The sequence below is a fragment of the Callithrix jacchus genome, chromosome 1 (genome assembly GCF_049354715.1).
Source record: "Callithrix jacchus isolate 240 chromosome 1, calJac240_pri, whole genome shotgun sequence".
In the NCBI taxonomy this organism is placed as follows: Eukaryota; Metazoa; Chordata; class Mammalia; order Primates; family Cebidae; genus Callithrix; species Callithrix jacchus.
Window position 1 is genome coordinate 194,835,092 of NC_133502.1, and position 22,392 is coordinate 194,857,483.

General features: G+C 40.4%; 1 protein-coding gene across 8 annotated transcripts in view; it reads left to right on the forward strand.

The window, feature by feature from the left end:
* The window catches only part of SPECC1L (sperm antigen with calponin homology and coiled-coil domains 1 like), a 153,281-nt gene that overhangs the window by 22,257 nt on the left and 108,632 nt on the right, over window positions 1-22,392 (forward strand). For 7 of the 8 annotated variants that reach the window (XM_035267244.3, XM_078336112.1, XM_035267261.3 and 4 more), the window contains exon 2: window positions 21,951-22,140. The exons of the other annotated variant lie outside the window; for it this stretch is intronic. In XM_035267244.3, coding sequence (XP_035123135.2) covers window positions 21,951-22,140 — 190 coding nt within the window. The remainder of the gene's footprint in view (window positions 1-21,950; window positions 22,141-22,392) is intronic. 8 annotated transcript variants of the gene reach the window in all.

Below are 22,392 nucleotides of genomic sequence, written 5' to 3' on the forward strand. Positions count from 1 at the left end.
GATCTCGGCTCACCTCAACCTCCGCCTCCTGAGTAGCTGGGATTACAGGTGTGCACAACCACCCTTAGCTAATTTTTGTATTTTTTGTAGAGATGGGGTTTCACCCTTTTGGTGAGGCTGATCTCAAACTTTTTTTTTAAGATGGTGTCTCGCTCCGTCACCCAGGCTGGATTGCAGTGGTGCAATCTTGGCTCACTGCAGCCTCCACTTCCTGGATCCAAGCAATTCTCCTGCCTTAGCCTCCCAAGTAGCTGGGATTACAGGCATGCACCGCCATGCCCAGCTAATTTTTATATTTTTAGTAGAGGCAGGATTTTGCCATGTTGGCTAGCTAGGCTGGTCTTGAACTTCTGACCTCAGGTGATCCACCTACCTTGGCCTCCCAAAATGCTGGAATTACAGGCGTGAGCCACTGCGCCCAGCCGAATTTTGATTGTTAAACCAACCTTGCATTTGTGGGATAAACCCTACTAGGTTACGATGTACTATCCTTTGTTTTCTGGATTGTTAGAGTCAATTGCTAAAATTTTGTTTGTGATTTTTTCATTTATTTTCCCATTAGTGGGTCTGTAGTTTTCTTTTTTCGTAATATCTTTGTCAGATTTTGGCATCAGAGTAATGCTGGTTTCGTATAATGAGTTGGGAAGTATTCTCAGTTTTCTGGAAGAGTTTGTAAAGAATTCATTTCTTTAGTGGAATTCCCGAGTGAATCCATCTTCGCTTGTAGTTTTTTTGTAGCAGAGTTTTTAACTACAAATCCAATTTCTTTAATACATATAGAGTTATTCAAGTTATATGTTACTTTTTGAGTGAGCTTCAATAGTTTGTCTTTCAAGAAATTTGTTTATTTTGTCTAAGTTACTGAATTTACTGGCATCACGTAGTTCCTAATAGTCCCTTATTATCCTTTCATAGCTGTTGAATCTGTAGGAATCTCCCATTCCTAATGCTGGTTATTGGTGTCCTCTCTTTTTTTTCTGAGTGTGGCTAGAAGTTTTATCAGTTTTATTGATCTTCTCAACCCATTTTTGGATTCATTGATCTCTGTTTTTCTTTTTCTGTTTCACTGATTTTTGTTTAGATGTATGTTTATTTTTGAGACAGAGTCGCCCTTTGTCCGCCAGGCTGAAGTGCAGTGGCACGATCTTGGCTCACTGCAGCCTCTGCCTCCAGGGTTCAAACAATTCTCCTGCCTCAGCCTCCTGAGTAGCTGGGACTACAGGTGCATGTCACCACACCTGGCTAATTTTTGTATTTTTAGTAGAGAGGATTTCACCATGTTGGCCAGGATGATCTCGATCTTCTGACTTTGTGATCCATCTGCCTCAACCTTCCAAAGTGCTGGGATTATGGGCGTGAGTCACCGTGCCTGGCCCATGTTTATTCTTTTCTTTCTTCTGCATAGTTTGTGTTTCATTGTTCTTTTTCTTGTTTTTTTTTTTTTCTTTTCTTTTTCTTTTTCCTCTTCTTGTTTCTTAAAGTAGGAGCTGATTTGAGACCTTTCTTCTTTTCCACCATTGGTGTTTATTGTTATAAATTTCTCTTTACTGCTTTAGGGGTGGCCCACAAATTTTGATGTTTTCATTTTAAGTTCAAAATACATTCTAATTTCCCTTTTGGTTTCTTCTTTAGTTCAGAGATTTAGAAGTGTGTGAGTTCCCAAGTATTTCAGAATTTTCCAGAGATATTCCATGATTTTCTAATTAATAGAGAATCTTTAAAGGAAAAACAAACACACACAGCTACAATACCATTATCCTATCTTTAAAAAGCAACAGTTCAGAAAGAAAGACAATTTGAAGAAACACAGAAAGGATCAGAAAGAGAGATCTGTGTCAGTCAAGGAAGCCTGACAAAAGGCCAGTGGAGTGACTCATGCAGAGTAGAGGGAGTGGATGACAAGAGAAAGGGAGAGACACATAGTTACCAGGGACAATCAAAGGAAAGGTAAGTGTAAGTTTGTAGTGTATTGAATGAGGAAGATGGAGGAAGGTAAAAGCAAGCTGTGTTAAATTAAACTCTGGCAGTGATCAAATCTGTGGTGGTTAGGGTTGGGAGAGGGTGGCACACACGTAGAATGGAGTGATGAAGTTTGTAGTTGTCTGGAAGAACCTCTGAAGTTTCTCTGCTTAAGTTGGAGTGGAAGCAGCCCTGAGGATTGTAATAGAAAGGGAGAGCTGTATGTCTCCTAATACTGTGATGAGACAGAAGTAAGAAATAAGTTTAGGATAAAGGGAAATTTGTCTTCTGGTTGTAGTGGGAAGGAAAGGAGATTAATGCTTATTGTAATTCTGTGGGATGAGCATTTTCCTTGTTAGTTTACACACATTGTTTAATGTGGTTCTTTTACAACATCCTATATGTTAGCTGTTTCTACTTACAGATGAAAGACTGAAATTTGGAGATGAGTAATATGCCCAGAGTCAGATAACTAATAAGTGGTGAAGTCATTAACATTTGAATCCAAATTCTACCCAACCACAGTCTGAGTTCTTTCTACTTGTATGTTAATTCATTAATAAAGGCCAGCAAATGTACCAGGCTGCTCCTACATGCCCTATGTTAAGTGTTACAGCCCCAAACAGTACTGCTTTTCTTTTTTAAAAAGAAAATCTGTTGATTTTGTGTTTTGAAGTCCTTAGAAGAGATTATTGTTTTTTTTAAGCTAAAATAATCAAGTTACTCATTTCTTCAGTAAATCGGATTTGACAGGCAACATCCTCAGAAACATGTATATGTGTGTAGGGCTTTGGTGATTTTTTGATAATGTTTGCAACCTAGTTTTGAAGGCTTGGATTTAAGACTCCCATCTGATGAAGCTGCAGTGAAATCTACATGGTAGTCTATTCTTAATACCTGCTGTTAGTAACCTTTTACTGAAAGTCAAAATTTGCTGATGTCATATAATATTGTTCTGAAAGTTTACTTTTTCAAAATGAGAATGAAACATTGGGAAGACACATCATAGTTATTTTACATGTTCTGCTTTTTTTTTTAGTACCTGATTGATTATGTTATATTGACATTCTGGCATGTAATTATACTTTATTGCTTGAACTTACATTGCTCATGAGATAGACATAGGTGAAGCTTATTATAGGTTGGTAACAGCAAAAGTAGTGTATCAGCATTTTAACAGGGAAGTACGGACCGTGACACTTTGAACATGAAAGGGAAATGTATTCCACTGTTTTCCTCTTTTTCTCTCTTATATCTTTGTCCTATCACTAAGAAGTGAGTAGAAGTTGTAGACTTGGTTATAGGATGTCTTATAACAGTTAGGCTGTAAACTGTGTAACTGATTAACTGACCTGTCTAGTAAGAGTTTGGATTTACTTCTGACATTCATGTACATTTCAGCAATAATTCAGGGTATTCACATCATAGCTTTGATTTTGTCTGTTTTTCAAGTATTTGATTATATTGTCCATATACTTTCTAAATGATATTAGTATGGCTTGAATGTTTGTGCCCTCTGAAATTCATGTTGAGACTTAATCCCCATTGTAACAGTATTAAGAGGTGGGGCCTTTAAAGGTTGATTGAATCGTGATGGTTCTGCCCTCATAATGGATTAATGTGTTGATGGATTAATGGGTTGTCAGGAGAGTGGATTAATTTTGCTAGTTTGGCATGCTCTAGCCTCCTCTCTGTGTGATGCCCTGTGCTGCCTCAGGACTCTGCAGAGACCCTCTACTGTCAAGAAGGCCCTCACGAGATGTGGCCTCCCCCAAACCTGGGACTTCCCAGCCTCCAGAAACTATAAGAAATACATTTATTTTCTTTATCAATTACCCAGTCTCAGATATTCTGTTATAGCAACAGAAAATAGACTGAAACATCTCTTTAAAGCACTTTACCTGCCTTGCCTCATCCCTAGGACCTTTGCATTCTGTAATAACTGCGACTTGTGGAAGAAGTAAACACACAACCGCCATCCGAAGGTGTGTTGATAAGTGCTAGAAGATTGATCATTCAAGTGTTGGGGGCTTCAGCCAACACTTGAGGGAGACCACGTGTGATTGTGGGTATTGGGAGACATAGGTCCTTTGAGCTGTCCTTCATGGGGATGAGGTGAGGTGGGGGAATGTCCTTTGAGATTTGCTTTGAAGGATGAGGGACATTGGGGTTAGGGGAATAATACACCAGTTTGAGGGAGCTTTGTGAACCAGGCAGAGCACAGTGGCTGCTGTAAGAAGAAACAGATGCGCTGCTCTGAGCTTGGGTATTTGGAGGTGAGTCTGGAGAGTAGCTTTGGAATTGTAGGTCAGGCTTCCTTGTGGAGGAGGACTGGCTGCTTAGCCAGGGGGATTTGGGGGTAATATTCCTAGTGCTTACAGCACAAGACTTCTTTCCATCTTTTTTGCCTCTGGTTTACTTTTGTATATTATTCCTTGTGTTCTGGCTGCTCCCTTTTCTGCCAGTGCTTTTCCATTGTCCCTATTTGAGGGACTGTTATGTGCCAGGCTCAGGGTTGCCAGGTAAATAAAATATAGGATGCCCAATTAAATGTGAATTTCAGGCCAGGCGCAGTGGCTCATGCCTGTAATTCTAGCATTTTGGGAAGCCGAGGCGATGGATCACTTGAGGTCAGGAGTTCAAGACCAGCCTGGCCAACATGGTGAAACCCCATCTCTATTAAAAATATAAAAATAATCTGGGCATGGTGGCAGGCCCCTGTAATCCCAGCTACTCTGGATTCTGAGACAGAAGAATCGCTTGAACCCTGGAGGCGGAGGTTGCAGTGAGCTAAGATCATGCACTGCACTCCAGCCTTAGCAACAGAGCAAGACTCCGTCTCCAAAAAAAAAAAAAGAAAATTAAAAATAAATAAATATGAATTTCAGATAAACTATGATGGCTTTTTTGGTTTAAGTATACCCTAAATGTTGTCTGGATAAAAGACACTTAGTTGAGTGCTGTGGCCAGGAAGTTAAGAGGGATGGGGGGCCAACCAATTAGCGACAAGGGAAGGTGTCACTAAGGACACAGCACTGGAGCTGAGTCCTGAAGTGATGCACGAGCAGTTCTCAGGCAAAAAAACGGTAAGGGGCTTTCAGGGATAGGAACAGTAGGACCCAAAGTGTGGGTATGTGAAAGTGTGTGGTATCTTTGGCCTGGGACAGGGAGGGATTATTTTATAGGAGAGTGGCCTGGTGGGATGTGTGCTTTAGAGTGTGGACAAACCAGCTGTGGCACAGAAGGACTGCTGGCAGGGGAGAGCGACAGGAGGCTGCCAGAATTGTCCAGCTGGACTTCTTCCCTGACACAGACAGGCTGCCATAGGATTGGTTGGGTAGTGGGGATGGGGAGGAGGGAATGCTGCGAAGTCAGGAACTGCCTCTAGTTCAAGAGGCATCTTGATTGTTTAAAAATATATCTGAAGATTTAGCACACAAAGGCCCTCTATAGTCCCAGGGTATAGGCCACCCTGGAGATTAGAAAGAAACCCCTGGGAGCTGTGGTGGGATGGGTGTGGCTTTTGGAAGTGCCCCTTTTCAGACTCCTGCTCTAGCATTTGCTAGCTGTGGAAGCTTTTACAGTGGAACTGATACTATTATGGCCATCCCTATGATGAAAAGGAACTGAATGAGTGTGGAATCCCAGGGCTAGCGTATGAAACTAAATCCCAGGGTTAATTTCTTTCCTTCTTGCTGGTGAGGTTTCAGAGGGACTGGAGAACAGTGGATTTTGACCATCCATTTGGGGTTGTCAGTCTGTGCCAGGCCAGCTGGGGACTATAAAAGGAGGAACAGGTAAGCAGTGAGGCAGTGAGGCCCTGTGGTTCATTTTCAGATTCATTCTGGGAGATCAGAGAGAGCCCTTCCTGGAACTGTATTCTTTCCTGGGAAATGTGGGTGGAAATGCGAGGGCCCTGTGCATAGGTTTTCCCTTCTCTTTCAGCTCTGCCAGCTGCTAGAACTGTGGCTTTCTTAGCAGACAGTACACATGAGACCTTATTTATGGGATGGTTAACAGAAAGATAAAGCCTTCCTTCCGTGTTTAACCAGTTCTCTTATACCAAAGTTTCCCAACTTTGGCTGTATTGATGTTTTAGGCTGTATAATTCTTTGTTGTTGGGGGCTTTCTAATGTGTTATAAGGAAGTTTATCTGCATTCCTGGCCTCTTACATACTCAGTGTCTGTAGCACCTTGCCTCCCACCCAGTTGTAACAACCAAAAATGTCTACAGACAGTGCCAAATATCCCCCAGTGTACAAAATTACCATCTACTGCTCATTAAGTACCACTGCTTTATACTCACTTGACACAAGGAAAAAGAATTTCTTAGCATTTTAAAAAAATTTCTTTTTAATGTAACCAGTGAAATGCTTGTTGGAAAAAGACTTTGTTTTTACTAAACCGAATTTGAATTCTAATCTATTTTAACTTATTTAGTTTAGAAAGACTTCCTTTGAGCCATTGTCAAAAAACTCTCAAGTCTAAAATTTTAAGTTTTTTAGAAAGGATTTTTTACATTGTTATACTTGAACCACTAATGAAGTGCAAAATCAAATGTTTTACTCAGTATTTTACATAAGAGTTTGTTATCAATGTAGAAGTGTATCAGATTGATATTTTGAATTAAAACTATGGCTGACAGTTAATTTTATGGATACCAAATTGTGCAAGTTTAAACTGCCTGCCAAGAGTTTGAGCGTAAAGCTGTGGTTTGAAGGGATTTTGAATAAACCTTTTCTTTTTGTAAATATTCAGAAACTTTGGCTAAGGAGAGGACTCAAAATTTCTTGCATTCTGGCAGTTTGAACTTTGGGAATCAATGTGTTTTGGACTAAATCAGGAAAATCGCTTATGTCCTATTGCCAGAAATTCTTTTAGGCTGTCCTTTTCCAGGCTTGTCACTTGTCTGGAATGTTAAGTGTTGTCAGAAGTTTAACGTCCTTTCCAGCAGTTTGCGTTAAAATGAGAGAAGATCTCCAGAAATGGATCTGAAGAGGTCTTGGTATAAGATTAGTTTTTTTTTATTTTGTTACATTTCAGAAAATAGTAAGAAGGAGAAGACTTACATGGTTGTAAGTTTGAAAAGTCCAGGAACTTCTATTTGTTTCTAATTATTTTCTTGTGTTAAGCCTCATAGAATAATAGAGAAATCATGGACTAGTATGAGTGAGCTTTTCTTTGGCCCAAACAAGTGGGAATATAGTTGTGCTGTTTAGTGGCCGTTTGAATTGGTGTTAATGATAAGTACCTCCTTTTTGCTAGCATCCTATATGTCGTTGTGGTTGGGCAAGCTGCTTGCTTTCCTCTCTAACCAAAGTTTCTTCCTCCTTTCCTCCATGTAGGGCTCCTATGAGAATCAGTGCCCTAGTAATTGTGCAGTGTAGGCTTTCCACATTGTTTGGCTGGTGCTCTCCAGGCAACTTACTTTCATAGTTAAACAACAGCGACATCAGCAAAGTGTCTCAGCCTCCTGATTACCCTCTGACTCTCCTTCACAAAGCCAAATTTTTGAGAAGTTCCTTATCCTTTGCTTTCCTACTCAGTTTTTTATTCCACTCCACTGCAGCATGACTTGGCCTCCATCCTTCCACTGGGGCTTCATTGGCCCTGTTCACCATCACTCCCTTATCATGATTAAAGTGGGCACTCAGGCATGACTGAGCAGCATGGTCTTTCTCCTGTAGATTCACCTTAACTGGTTGGACAGGCAGAAAGGAGGGAGTTGCGAAAAGAATGGGGTTAAAGCAGAAAGCTGCATTTTCCTTCTGTGGCCATGAGGGTGCTGAAGTGGGAGTGCATACCTGGAGTGGGAAGAGGACCTAGGGTGCAGTTTCTTTCGTCTTGGAGTTGGAGGTAGAAGGAGGGGAGAGGTAGATCTGGATGTCATCTTTCCTCATTAAGTCATAATCTATATCATTGATTTCTGGAAACAGGAAACTACCCTATTAAATGTACTACACATTACGTTTTAGGCAGAGTATAAAATTTGTCTTTAAAAATTAAGAAAATACTGTTTTATAAAAACAAGCATTTAAAAATTGTGCCTCCTTAGTAAGCATTGAAGTTTTTTGAGCAGAACTAGACTTCTGTCTGGATTCAAACTGAGCAGAGAATCACACATCTGAAGGCATCTTACCCCTGCCTCTCTCTCCTGTCTCTCTTTTTTTTTTTGAGACTGAGTTTCGCTCTTGTTACCCAGGCTGGAGTGCAATGGCGCGATCTCGGCTTACTGCAACCTCCGCCTCCTGGGTTCAAGCAATTCTCCTACCTCAGCCTCCTGAGTAGCTGGGATTACAGGCACGTACCACCATGCCCAGCTAATTTTTTTTTTTTGTATTTTTAGTAGAGATGGGGTTTCACCATGTTGACCAGGATGGTCTCGATCTCTTGACCTCGTGATCCATCCATCTTGGCCTCCCAAAGTGCTGGGATTACAGGTGTGAGCCACCGCACCCGGCCTTTCTTGTTTCTTTTATGCACCTTGAATATATGCTGACTTGCACATGTGCAGTTTTTTGACATGACAAGGCTCAGACTTTCCCTATTAGTAATCCTTGACTTTTTCAATGGAGTCTCACTCCAAGTCTTTAAAATATGTACATAAAATGTACTTTTCTGAATGTGTGTCATAATTCACCATAAGAACGGTTATGTATACGTTGAAGATTATACACAACCTTTCTTGTGTAGGTACATAGGGTCCTATATAGAATATAGGATCCATCCATTACATTATGATTTATTTATTTTAAACATTTCTCACTAAGTTTCTTTTCAAAGTTTTGATTGGTTTTTTTGTAAGACACATGATTTTATCAAATTGATTTTTGATTTTGCTTCATTTAGCAACATTCATTCTGACTCCCATGTGGCCTTTTCCCTGAGTTACAATTTCCCTTGACTGACTCCCATGTGGCCTTTTCCCTGAGTTACAATTTTCCTTGGCTGTGATTCCTTCTCCTTAGTGTTTTAAGTCTGTTTTTAATTTACAATTTTAATGTGAGCTCAACATTTTGAAAATGAAGTTTGTGACATAATAGAGATAAATATATTTAGATTTCTTAGGTTAAAAAGCCCTTTTTGGATTTCAGGGGGTATTGATAGGCATAAAAAGTCATAATTAATAAGCAGTTCCTCCTAAATTGTTTGAGTCCATGTTCTGAAGGTACAGATTATGAAATAAAACTTTTGAACTTCTGAAAGCTACTAATCCGCTCTCCTTTATAAACAAGGCTCACAGAGTTTGGGTGACTTGCACAAGGTCACATAGATGGTGCCAGACCTGGGACCACAATCCAGGTCTCTTGATGATCATTTCAGTAAACTCCCCACCATATATTTTCAGTATTTTCCTAATATGTAATTTTCCATGGGAAAAACCCAGAAGCTAATGTTGTTTGTTGACATCTGTGGGCCATGATACATAATTTAAGTACTAGATAAAAACAATCTTTAGTCATTCCTTTTAAAGGGTTTCTCTTACTTTTGAATTGCTGCTTTTACTTTAATAAGGCAGTAGTCATACATGGAATATGCAGTGTATTCTTCTGTAAATTATGATAGCTCATGTTATCTGGTCTTTACTCTGGGCTGCCAACCTGCTCACTACTTTAGGTTCATTATTTCATTGCCTCCTCTCGACATCCTTATAAGGAAGGTACATAGTTTTACCAGCCCGGTTTTACAATGAAGAAACTGACATTTCAGAGAGGCTAACTTACCCCAGGATACACATTGGATCATACGTAGTTGAGCAGTGTCCTGGGTAATAGTTTTTCTTTTCTTTTTATTTTTTTGACTAAGCACAGAGAATTATAAAATGTCAATTAAATAACTGCTATTTAAATGATTTTAAATAGTAGTCATCTTTGAAACATTGAAGGGAAAAGATTGTAATGAAGGTGAATAGGAGGAATTTAAAGGAAAAGTAGCGACAGCAGTCAAGATCCTAGTGTGACTACAGAATGGAGGGGTTGGGAACTGCCTCTGTAGTTGCCCAAAAGGGTTCCTGTCCCACACTGTGCCAGGGATGAAGGCACTTCTCAGAGCTCCCTCATGGTTTCCAGGACAATTTGTGTTGTCCTTTATTCAGGGTGGATCCTTCTGTATGTGGTATGACAATAAGAGAAATTTATAATGTCCTTTTGGCATATTTCTGAAACTTGATTGGTGTGTTTTTCATGAGTGAATGGTTGGTGAGGGTGGGGTTTCTGAATCACTGAAATAAATTGCCATCACTGACCTTGGATTGTTGCACCATTTTTTCCTTTGACCTTTGATCCCTGATGAAATAACTTCTGGAACCAGGATATCAGGAGTTATGTTCTTGTTGGTTTACACGTTATTTATTTATTTTTTTAAAGATGGGGTTTCACCATGATGGCCAGGCTGGTTCTGAACTCCTGACCTCAGGTGATCCACCCACCTCGGCCTCTCAAAGTGCTAGGATTACAGGCGTGAGCCACCATGCCTGGCCCTACACATGTTAGTTTTTACAAGAACTCTATAAATTAGATTTTTATCAATTCTTCTTTATAGGAGAAGAAACAGATTTGCAGATATATAAAGTGATTAAGTGACTTGCCCATAGTCACACAACTTGTATGGCAGAGCTGGAGCTTGAACCCAGTTCTCTTGACTTTAAGTTCAGTTCTCTACTCACTATATGGGAGACCCAGAAAGAGATTCTTGTGATGTGTCACATAGCCTTACCATTGCTTTGTCCTATGTAACGCCATGAATTTTGTGAATTATCTTACAAGGTTTTTAGAGTCAGAAGGTGTCGTAGAGATGCCTTAGAATCCAACTTTCTTTTTATTGTAGATGAGAATACTGAGTGGTCAGGTGACTTAGATTAAAGATAGCACTTGTTAGAAGGAAGACTAATGTATTTCAAGTCAAAGTCAGAATTTAAAATTATTGTAAAGGCTGGAACTTTGAGTTGATTTGACTAGATGAAAATTCTAACAGATAAAGGTTTAGATTTTTTTAGAATACAGATTCACAGCAATGAAGAGGAAAAGCTGCGCATGGCAGCATGCTCCTGGAATCCCAGCCACTTGTGAGGCTGAGGCGGGAGAATTGCTTGAGACCAGGAGTTCAGGCTGCTCTACTGTGCTACGATAGAGAAAAAAAAATTAAGAAGAAAAGGAAAGAAATGGGGTTTTGCTTACTGTGCACTTCTTTCAACATTTCTGCATGTTTGTAAAATTTTGTAATAAAACGTTAGGGGAAAAAAGAAAAGTAGCTTAGCAACAGTATATATGGAAAAAGACTTGAAAATATTAGATAACCATGAACTTATTATGAACCTCTGGAAGCTCCTAGAGAAACAGATTTTTTTCCCCTTAGATTAAGGTAGGAGCAACTCAGTGTCTTGATTGAGGGAAATAATAGTCTTGCCAAGCTCTGTGCTTGCCAGACCACACCTGTCTTGTATCTGTGCCTAGTTCCAAGGTGCCTGTGTAGTGTGATGCCAGTGGACACAGGATACCAAAATCTGGAGGAGTGGTTGGAGAATGTGTGGTACTGACTTGGAAGAAAGGCTAGTTTAGGGAAGCACCATGGTGCTGATACTGGGGGAGTTGTGGAGTGAGAGTAGTACTTTTATTTTGAATGTAGAGCTTTGATTAAGGCAGAGCAAAGACATTATAGGGAAGGAGATGTGCAATCTGTTTTTCTTATACCCGACCCTCCCATTCTGTACTTCAGTACAATCTGTTTTCCACAGCAGCCCAGGTTAGTCTTTAGGAACTGCAAATCAGGTTATAGGACTGCATGGCTTTTATTAGCATCCTGTGTCATATGAAATCAAGGTCATGACTGGTCTTTTGGCCCTTGCCCACCAGTCCTCATTTTGACATTTCTGTATTCTAGCCAAGTTTTTAGAGTTCTTCAGTTGAACCTATGTTTACTCTCCCACTTTGTTCCCCAAAGGAAGGCAGAGTTGGGGATCATTCTGCTTCCATTGTATCCTGTACATAAGCTTGGCCTGTGTTTCTTAAAGTAGATTTAAAGGATGGGGACCTATTTGTTCATTTGTATGTCCTATTTCTTCATCTAGACTGTGAACTCCTTGAAAGTGGGTATTTTTGTCCTAGTCTTTTTTTTTTTTTTTTTAATACAGGGTCTTGCTGTGTCACCAGGCTGAAATGGAGCGGCACAATCTCGGCTCACTGCAACCTCTGCCTCCTGGGTTCGAGTGATATTCTTGCCTCAGCCTCCCGAGTAGCTGGGATTACAGGCACGAACCATCACACCTGGCTTATTTTTTAATTTTTGGTAGAGACGGGGTTTCACCATGTTGGCCAGGCTGGTCTCAAACTCCTGACCTCAAGTGATCCACCTGCCTCTGACTGCCAAAGTGCTGGGATTACAGGCATGAGCTACTGTGCCTGTCCTGTGCTAGTCTTTATATGCCCATATATTTGAGCCCTTCTTGGCCAGGTTCCCAGAGAATTGGTGCTTGGCTTGCCTGGACACAGAATAAATGTTCATCGAATGTTGTGCCCACAATGACTTGCCTCATAACTTTTTAGTAGTCAGGATCCTCCCATAGTAGACCCTTGTTAACTACAATAATATTCTTTTTGTCAGTGATGTTGCATGTAGGGTTTCCTATAAAATGGCTTCCAAGATAGTTTTCATTTCTAGTAAGAATCTGTGAGTTGATTTTTAAATAGTATTCTGCCTGCCTTTTGTGGAAGGTAAGGTTTAGCCCTTACCTTTGTTTTTCTCAGTAGGTTTTAATTATATGATCTTGTAGATGTAAAGGAAACTCTGGAGCTTCCTGTGTGGCTGTGAATGTGTAATTAGCTTTAGGCAGGGCTCCCAGAGCTGTGAATCCTGTCCTGAGAAGCACTGGGACATTCTGGTGAGCATTCAGACCACCCAATTTGCAGCTTCGTAAAATGCAGGGTTTATTTCTATAATGAGAGTGGTTTATCTTCACCCAAATAATATTTTAATACTAAATTACAACATTTCAAATTAAAAAATAGATATCTATAAGTTCATAAGATTTAAAAAAATAATTTCAATAATTGTTTAAAAAAGTAGTTTCAGTACATGTCAATAATTTATTTTAGACTCAAGGGGTACATGTGCCTGGCTTGTGGCATGGGTATATTGCATGATGCTGAGATTTGGGGTATGGATCTCATCACTCAGGTAGTGAGCATGGTTTTTCAATCCATGCCCATCCCTCATTTTCTCCTTCTAATTAGTATGATTATAGCTAAGAATTTTACTTTTACAGCCCTAAATTAGTACATATTGATGTAGACCTGGCAATAAATATTCTGCTCTTGGCCGGGCGCGGTGGCTCACGCCTATAATCCCAGCACTTTGGGAGGCTGAGGCGGGTGGATCACGAGATCAAGAGATCGAGACCATCCTGGTCAACATGGTGAAACCCCATCTCTACTAAAAATACAAAAATTAGCTGGACATGGTGGCGCGCGCCTGTAGTCCCAGCTACTTGGGAGGCTGAGGCAGGAGAATTGCTTGAACCCAGGAGGCAGAGGTTGTGGTGAGCCGAGATCGTGCCATTGCACTCCAGCCTGGGTAACAAGAGCAAAACTCCGTCTCAAAAAAAAAAAAAAAAAAAAAAAAAAATTCTGCTCTAAGAAAGGTTTTATGTTAAATAACCTGATAGTCCCTTCAAAATGAAAAATTTTGATACCAGCACTGATTATAATATTGGACAAGTAGACAAATCTAGAAGGGGCAGATTGAGCTGAATAGTTTTAGTGTTGTTACAGTTTGTTTATATGTTGTGAAATATTCATTGAGATCAAGATCTCACATTCCTAGGGAAGTTCTTGCGTTATGTGTGTATTGGAGGCCATATGGAGTGGCAGCAGCAAAGTGGGGTTTGGATCCAGACTGTTGTTCCTTAAGAATGAATTGACCTTGAGAGAATTAGTTACACTCTCTGATCCTTAGTTCCTTCATCTAGACATACCCATGTGGACTCTTGTGAGGATTCAGTGAACTGTATGAGGTACAGTACAGGACATGGTGCTTGCTGCCTGGGAGAGGTTCAAGGCCTTCAGTGCCTTTTCTTGTTAGTTTGGGACCAGTGCATCTATTTCGGTGTTTATAACAAATGCTGTTTGACAAATACATGGGGCATGTTTCTTGGATTATTACAGTTTTGGATTATTCTTAGAACACAGAAGCAGGATCCACAGTGTTTTTATGAGGAGAGCTACTTTTTATTCCCCCCAAAGCTTGACTTTATGGGACTTGAGATCTCAGTAATGCGTGCTGATGTGACACCCTTGAACAAAGTTGGAGAAGAGATAGCGGTAACTTCCACGACTTCTCCTTCTCCAAGACACTTGAAGTGCTGTGAACTGTGCTCCATAGCTGCTCCGCTCTGTCATCTCTGCATGGGGGCTCTCAAGGGGCTCTAGGGAGGAGTGTCAGCCAATGTTTCCTCCTCCTTGACCAGGTGGGGACCCAAGATCTTCTGGTGAATTCTAATTTGTTTTTCCATGACCCTAGGGGTCGTTTTATGAGTTTGTGGAAGCATTTTTGGTTGTTTCAGTGGTTGGTGGATGCCACTGGCATTTATTTAATAGGTAGAGTTCATGGAATTCAGGGCTCAGTGCAGTGACAGTTCTGCAAAATAGAACTTTTCCTGTGATCTGCACAGCTTCAGAATATCTTTTTTTTTTTTTTTTTTTTGAGACCAAGTCTCTGTCGCCCAGGCTGGAGTGCAGTGGTGCAATTTCGGCTCACTGTAACTTGGGTTCAAGTGATTCTCCAGCCTCAGCCTCCCAAGTAGCTGGGATTACAGGAGTGTGCCACTATGCTTGGTTGATTTTTGTATTTTTAGTAGAGGCAGAGTTTCACCATGTTGGCCAGGCTGGTCTTAAATTTCTGACCTCAGATGATCCGTGCACCTTGTCCTCCCAAAGTGCTGGGATTACAGGTGTGAGCCACTGCACCTGGCCTTGAGTATCTTGCTGAATAATTTATGTAGCTAGAAAAAACTGTTTAAGACTGAACATATAACTTAATTCCATTTTACATGAAGGATTTAAAAAAAAACAATAGTATAAATGGAAATTTGAATCTGGTCTTTGAAGGGAAATTATCTTGTTTTGTTCTTAGCTTTACTAAGTGTATTATTAGTCTGGGTTCTCTAAAGAAACAGAACCAATAGGAGATACATACATACATATATATATGTCTCCAGTAGGAAAGTGAGAGATATGTTTATATATATATAGATAGATAGATGTTTATATATATATATGTTTAAATATGTATATATTTAATACATATGATTGTCTCATACATATCCTATTGGTTCTGTTTCTCTGGAGAAAAGTATTCATTTGTTGCCTTTTATCTATGGTTTTGCTTTCCATGGTTTGAGTACCTCTTGGTCAGTCACAGTCTGAAAATATTAAATGGAAAAATTCCTGAAACAAACATTTGGTAAGTTTTAAATTGTGGACTGTTTGGAATAGCATGATGAAATCTTGTGCCATCTCACTGTCACACCTGGAAGATGACTCCTCACTTTGTCTGATGTATGCCTGCTGTGTGAGCTGCCTGCCTACACTTAGTCCCTTAGTTTCCATCATCAGATTAACTGGCATCACCGTGCTTGTAACCCTTATTTCACTTACTAGTGGACCCACAGTGCAGGAGCAGTGATGCTAGCATATTGTTATAATTGCTTATTTTATTATTAGTTATTGTTGTTAATCTCCTACTGTGCCTAATTTATAAATTTAACTTTATCATAGGGGTATGTATACATGCTCCCCAGCTTACTGTGGTTTGACCTAAGACTTTTCAATTATATGATAGTGTGAGTCCATCACCGTTTTGATGTAATGTATAATTTTCAGTAAATTACATGAACTGTTCAATACTTTATTGTAAAATAGGCTTTGTGTTAGATGATTTTTGTCCACCTATAGGTTAATGTAAGTGGTCTGAGCATGTTTAACGTAGGCTAGGCTAAGCTATGATGTTCAATAGGTAAAGCATATTAAATGCAGTTTGACTCGTGGTAATTTCAACTTAGGATGTTTTTATTCCATCATAAGTTGAGGAGCATCTGTATGTATAGGAAAAAACATAGTGTATACGGAGTTGGGCAATATCTGTAGTTTTAGGCATCTGTGGGGGTTCTTGAAACATATCCCCCTTGGATAAAGGGGGAGCATTCTATATATAAAAAGATATTTATTATAAGGAATTGGCTCATGTAATTATGGAGGCTGAGAAGTCCCAAGATCTGCAGTTGGCAAGCTAGAGACCCAGGAGAGCTGATGGTGTCATTCTGGTCTGGATCTAAAGGCCTGAAAACCAGGAGCACCAACAATGTAAGTTTCTGTTTGAAATTCAGCAGGCTTTTCACCCAAGAAAAACCAGTGTTCCTTTCAGTTTGAGGCGGACAGGAAGCAGAGATGTCCAGCAGTCAGGCGGGGGAGTTCCCTCTTACTTGGCCTTTTGTTCTGTTCAGGTCTACCCTTGATGAGATAAGGCCCACCCACATGAGGGAAGTTAATCTGCTTTATATAGTCCATTGATTGAAGTGTTAATCTCATCCATAAACACCCTCACAGATCCACCAAGAGTAATATTTGACCAAATGTCTGGGCACCCCATGATGCAGTCAGATTGACGCATAAATTAACCATCACACTAAGAGTGATTCACCTTTTTAGGTAAATGAATAATCACATTATTGATAGCATTCGTGATAGGTAGTGTGGTATGTGAGTTGCCAAAATGACATACCCAAATGAAGAGTATTCATAGCTGTGAAATTCAGTGATTCATCTTAGAAATGTAGATTTCTGACCATTTTAGTCCTAATATGGTCCATCCTGAAAATTTACATGTTGACATTTATATTTATTTTATTATAAAATATTTTTATATTATAGTTGCTAAGTTAAGTAGATATGTTTGGAGTATATATGTAACAAATAAGTTATTTCTGAATTTCATTTTAGGATACTAGAGGTACATTTTCAATAGTTTTTAAAGAAAGAGGGCCAGGAGTGGTGGTTCACACATGTAATCCTAACTACTTGGGAGGCAGAGCTGGGAGGATCCATTGAGCTTGGAAAGTCAAGTCTGCAGTGTGCTGTGATCGTACCGCAGCACTCCAGCCTGGGAAACAGAGCAAGACACTGTCTCAAAAAAAAGGTGCACAGGGGGTATTTAGGTCTGATGTGGTGAAGAACCAGCGGTCTAAGTGATCTCAAGCTGCCAGCCTCCTTGAACAGTCTCTATCTCAGTGTCTTTAAAGCTTTGACTGTGTTTCTTTTCTCTTCTTGGACTTCTGCAAAACCATAGTCTTTCTCCTTATCAGGTATCTTACAGTGTTGGGATATATTTTCCAGAAGTTCTTGTTGAATGTTGTTCATTAGGTTGGTATTTTTTAAATTTTGGCTTTATTGATAGGTAATTTACATGCCATACAATTCATTTATTCAAAGTGTAAAACCTAGTGGTTTTTAATATGTTCACAGGATTGTGCAACTGTCACCACAATCTAATGTTAGAATATTGCATCACTCCAAAAAGAAACCCTGTATCCATTAGTACCTAGTCTCTATACTCCCTACCCCAACCACTGGCAATCACAATTTTTATTGCTATGGATTTGCTTCTTCTAGATGATTCATATTAATGGAATCATATAATACATTGTCCTTTGTGGCCACCTTTTTTTTTTCTTTATTCTAAAAAAAAACAAAAAACAAAAAGAAAAAACAGGGTACATGTGCAGAACTTGCAGGTAGATATATGTGTGCCATGGTGGTTTGCTGCACCTATTGACCTGTCCTCTAATTTCTCTCCCCTTGCTTCCCACCCCCCAACAGGCCCTGGTATGTGTTGTTCCCTTCTCTATGTCCATGTGTTCTCATTGTTCAGTCCCCACTTATGAGCGAGAACGTGCAGTGTTTGGTTTTCTGTTCCTGTGTTAGTTTGCTGAGGATGATGGCTTCCAGTTTCATCCATGTCCCTGCAAAGGACATGATGTCATTTCTTTTTATAGCTACATAGCATTCCATGGTATACATGTACCACATTTTCTTCATGCAGTCTACTGTTGATGGGCATTTGGGTTGGTTCCATGTCTTTGCTATTGTAAACAGTACTGCAATAAACATATTTAAGATAGTCTTGCTCTGTCACCCATGACGGAGTACAGCGACATCGTAGCTCACCGTAGCCTTGAACTCCTGGGCTCAAGGGATCCTCCTTCCTCTCCTCCTGAGTAGCTAGGAATACAGGTGCACACCACCACACCTGGCTAACTTTATTTTTTGTTTGATATTTGGTAGAAGGGATTTTGCTATATTGCCTAGGCTGGTCTTGAATTCCTGACCCCAACTGATCCTCCTGCTTTTGATTCAGAAGGTGTGAGCTACTGTGTGTGTCCTCCTTTCTTTTCTTTTCTATCTCTCTCTTTTCCTTTTCTTCTTTTTTAATTTTGAAACGGAGTCTCATTTTGTCGCCAGGCTAGAGTGCAGTGGCACAATCTTGGCCCACTGCAACCTCTGCCTTCCAGGTTAAAGCAATTCTTCTGCCTCAGCCTCCTGAATAGCTGGGACTACAAGCACATGCCACCACACCCAGTTAATTTTTGGATTTTTAGTAGAGAAGGGATTTCTCCATCTCTAGACCTTGTGATCCGCTGGCCTCAGCCTCCCAAAGTGCTGGGATTACAGGCATAAGCCACTGTGCCTGTCCGGTCTTTTTTTTTTTTTTTTTAAGAGAGTATATCTTTCACCCAGGCTGTAGTGCAGTGGTGTGATCCTGTCTCACTGCAGCCTTGAACTCTGGGGCCCAAGCAGTCTTCCCACCTCAGCTTCACAATCATCTGGAGCTATAGGTGTGCCCTACCATGCCTGGCTAGGAAGTTCTGTTAGATAGTACTGGTCTAGAAAATGTTAATTTTAATATTTTTTTTTCTTTTTTGAGTCAGAGTCTCACTCTGTTGCCTGGGCTAGAGTGCAGTGGCACAATCTTGGCTCACTGCAACCTCCGCCTCCTGGGTTCAAAGGATTCTTGTGTTTTACTTTACTGGTATGCGTCACCACACCCAGCTAATTTTTGTATTTTTAACAGAAACAGGGTTTTACCATGTTGGCCAGGCTGGTCTTGAACTCCTGGCTTCAAATGATCTGCCTGCCTTGGCCTCCCAAAGTACTGAGATTGTAGATGTGAACCACCATGCACACCTGGCCGAAAATATGAATTTGACAGAGGCTGGAAGGGTAGGCTGAGAACAGTTGAGTTTCTGAGTGGTGTAATAGAAAGGAGTGCCAGCATGGAAGGTGGTAGAAAGGTGAGAAGAAAAAAAAGTTTGGGGAGCCATTTATAAGACATAAGAGAAGCTAGAAAGTGAGAAGCTGGCTAGGTAGTGGCTCATACCTGTAATCCCAGCATTTTGAGAGGCTGAAGGCTGAAAGGGGCAGATCACCTGCACCCACGAGTTCAAAATCAACCTGGGCAACGTGGTAAAACTTTGTCTCTACTAAAAAGGTAGCCAGGTGTGGTAGCACATGCCTGTAGTCCCAGCTGCTTGGGAGGCTGAGGTGGGAGGATCGCTTGAGCCTAGGAGGCAAAAGACTGCTGTGAGCTAAGATCGCACCCTAGCACACCAGCCTGGGTGACAGAGTGAAACTCTAAAAATAAATAAATAAATAAATAAATAAATAAATAATAGTGAGAAGTTGAAGGAAAGGTTCTTAATAATTTGAGTTTTCGACACTACCTTCAGTTAATGAATGTCTCCAATCTAATTCTTTCATTTTATACGTGAGAAAAGCATACGTTACTGGTTAGCAGGGATCAGTATAATGGTGTGTTTTACCTGTCAGTGGATGCTCCTTGAATCTATCTTGGTCATTTTCAGTATCCCCTGGAATGCAGTAAGAAATAGATAAGAGAGCTGAACTAGAGAGAGTGCTTACCCTGGGCATATTACTCAACTGGATTAGGAAAGTAGAAAGCAAAAGGGTTAAGAGTAGATAGATAATTTGATTATTCCCATATGCATCATTTTCTCTAAGGAATAACCAGGAAGTTGGGGAAAAGCTAGAGGAGAGTCTCTGAGGGTTCGTTGTATTTTGATTGAAGTTAGTGACAGCATTCTTTTTCTCCAAGGCCTTACCATGTTGGGGCGGAGCACAGCCCCCTTCACCCTGTCTCACTGTCCACCACCAAACCGGTTGATACAGCTTATTTTATGTAAAGGGAAGATAAATCTGGAGTGCTCAAGTACAGTTTAGGTAGAATATTCAGTAAAGCCATTGGAGTGAGCCTTTTCCAAAAGGCTGTTCTCTTTTTATTCATGTATAGAAATCCTCATAAAATAGAACCTCGGCCGGGTGCGGTGACTCACGCCTGTAATCCCAGCAGTTTGGGAGGCCGAGGTGGGTGGATCATCTGAGATCAGCTGTTTGAGACCAGCCTGGCCAACATGGTGAAACCCTGTTTCTACTAAAAATACAAAAATTAGCCAGGCAGCAGTGGCTCACGCCTATAATCCCAGCACTTTGGGAGGCTGAGACGGGCGGATCACGAAGTCAGGAGAAACCCCATCTCTACTAAAAATCGAAGAATTAGTGGGGTATGGTGGCACACGCCTTTAGTTCCAGCTACTTGGGAGGCTGAGATAGAAGAATTGCTTGAACCTGGGAGGCAGAGGCTGTAGTGAGCTCAGATTGCTAGTTGGGAGGCTGAGGCAGGAGAATCGCTTGAACCCAGGAGGCAGAGGTTGCAGTGAGCCGAAATCACTCCATTGCACTCCAGCTGGGCACCAAGATCGAAACTAAGTCTCAAAAAAAAAAAAAAAAAAAAGACCAACCTCTTTTATGCTCAATATGGTTTATCAGAGTCATCATACATAAATCTTACATTCAGAAGAGGCTCTCATTTTTGCTAATTTTATTACTCTACCCAAAGTGATCCAAGGAAACTTTCTAAACATTATTGTAGAGACTCTTTTTTTTCTCACTCAGTTAACAAATGTATGTTTAAGAGCTTATCTGGCTTCAGCTTTGTGTGTTGCCAGTGTTATTCAAGTCCTCTTAGCTGTGAAAGCAAGTATTACCACTTAGGTGGAAGATTTATTACCCTATTCTTGATAGGTATACAGAATGGTTTTGTTTTCTGAACCAATATTGGGGCTAATGTTTTGCAAAAGAATTTCTGGCCAGGCACACTGGCTCATGCCTGTAGTCCCAAGAACTTTGGGAGGCCAAGGCAGGAGGATCACTTCAGCCCAGGAGTTCGAGACCAGCCTTTGCAACATGGCAAAACCCCATCTCTACAATGAATTAGCCAGGCTTGGTGGTTCTTTCATGTAATCCCAGCTACTTGGGAGGCTGAGGTGGAGAAGCAACTGAGTCCAGAAAGTCGAGGCTGCAGTGAGCTCTGATCGCACCACTTGCACTCCAGCCTGCAGTAAGGCTGTCTCCAAAAAAAAAAATGTTCCTGCTGCCTCTTGATGAGAGAGGTATGCTTGGAAATAGGTTTAGATCCTGAATGTTGGGGTTTCTGAGATAGTCTACTGACTTATATAGGATATCACAGCACATATTTGAAAGTAGGACTTTACTGGATAATTTGGAAAGTGTGATCACTTTTAGATACCTGCAAATGGCTAATTCCCAAATGCCGGGATGATTATTGCTTTATTAAATGCTGAAGATAATGTATACTGTGTTATATTTAATCTTTTCTGTTAGAGATCTAGGACATTCTTTTTACTAAATGAGCTATAATGTGCAAAATAATTTCAAAATAGTAATATTCAAGGAGGAAGCCTTAAATAAGGTATGTTCTGATTTGTACGTCTAAGAATTTTTTCAACTTTTCTCTAGTGACATCTAGCTTTCAAACAGTTTTATCACATGGTAAAATTCTTCAAAAGCAAATTTCTAAAGAGCTTTCTTCCAGTTAGGTTCTCAGTGTAATGCGGTTTCTTCCCACAGATTTGCTTGTAAATGTATCACGAAGAGGCAGCCCAGAATGAGGAAAGCAAGCAGGAGTGTTGGCTCGGTGCCTAAAGTGTCTGGGATAAGTAAAACGCAAACAGCAGAAAAAATTAAACCTGAAAACAGCTCTTCAGCATCTACAGGAGGCAAACCAGTAAAACCTGGAACAGCAGCATCATTGTCAAAGGTATTCATGTGGTGATGTTTGAATACATGGTGGATTTTTGGAGGAGTGAGTTTAAATATGATGTTTAATATATTAAATGAGCATTCTTACAGGCGTGCCCTCTTCTGGTGCTGGGAACACTTGGCCTTTGAAGAGAGCTTACAGTAGGGTAGACCTAATTGGTGTTTTTGGTCTGTCTTTTTGAATGAAACCAAACAATAGGCTTGTTCAGGAAACAAATAATTGAGCACCTGCCTTGTGTAGGATGCTGTG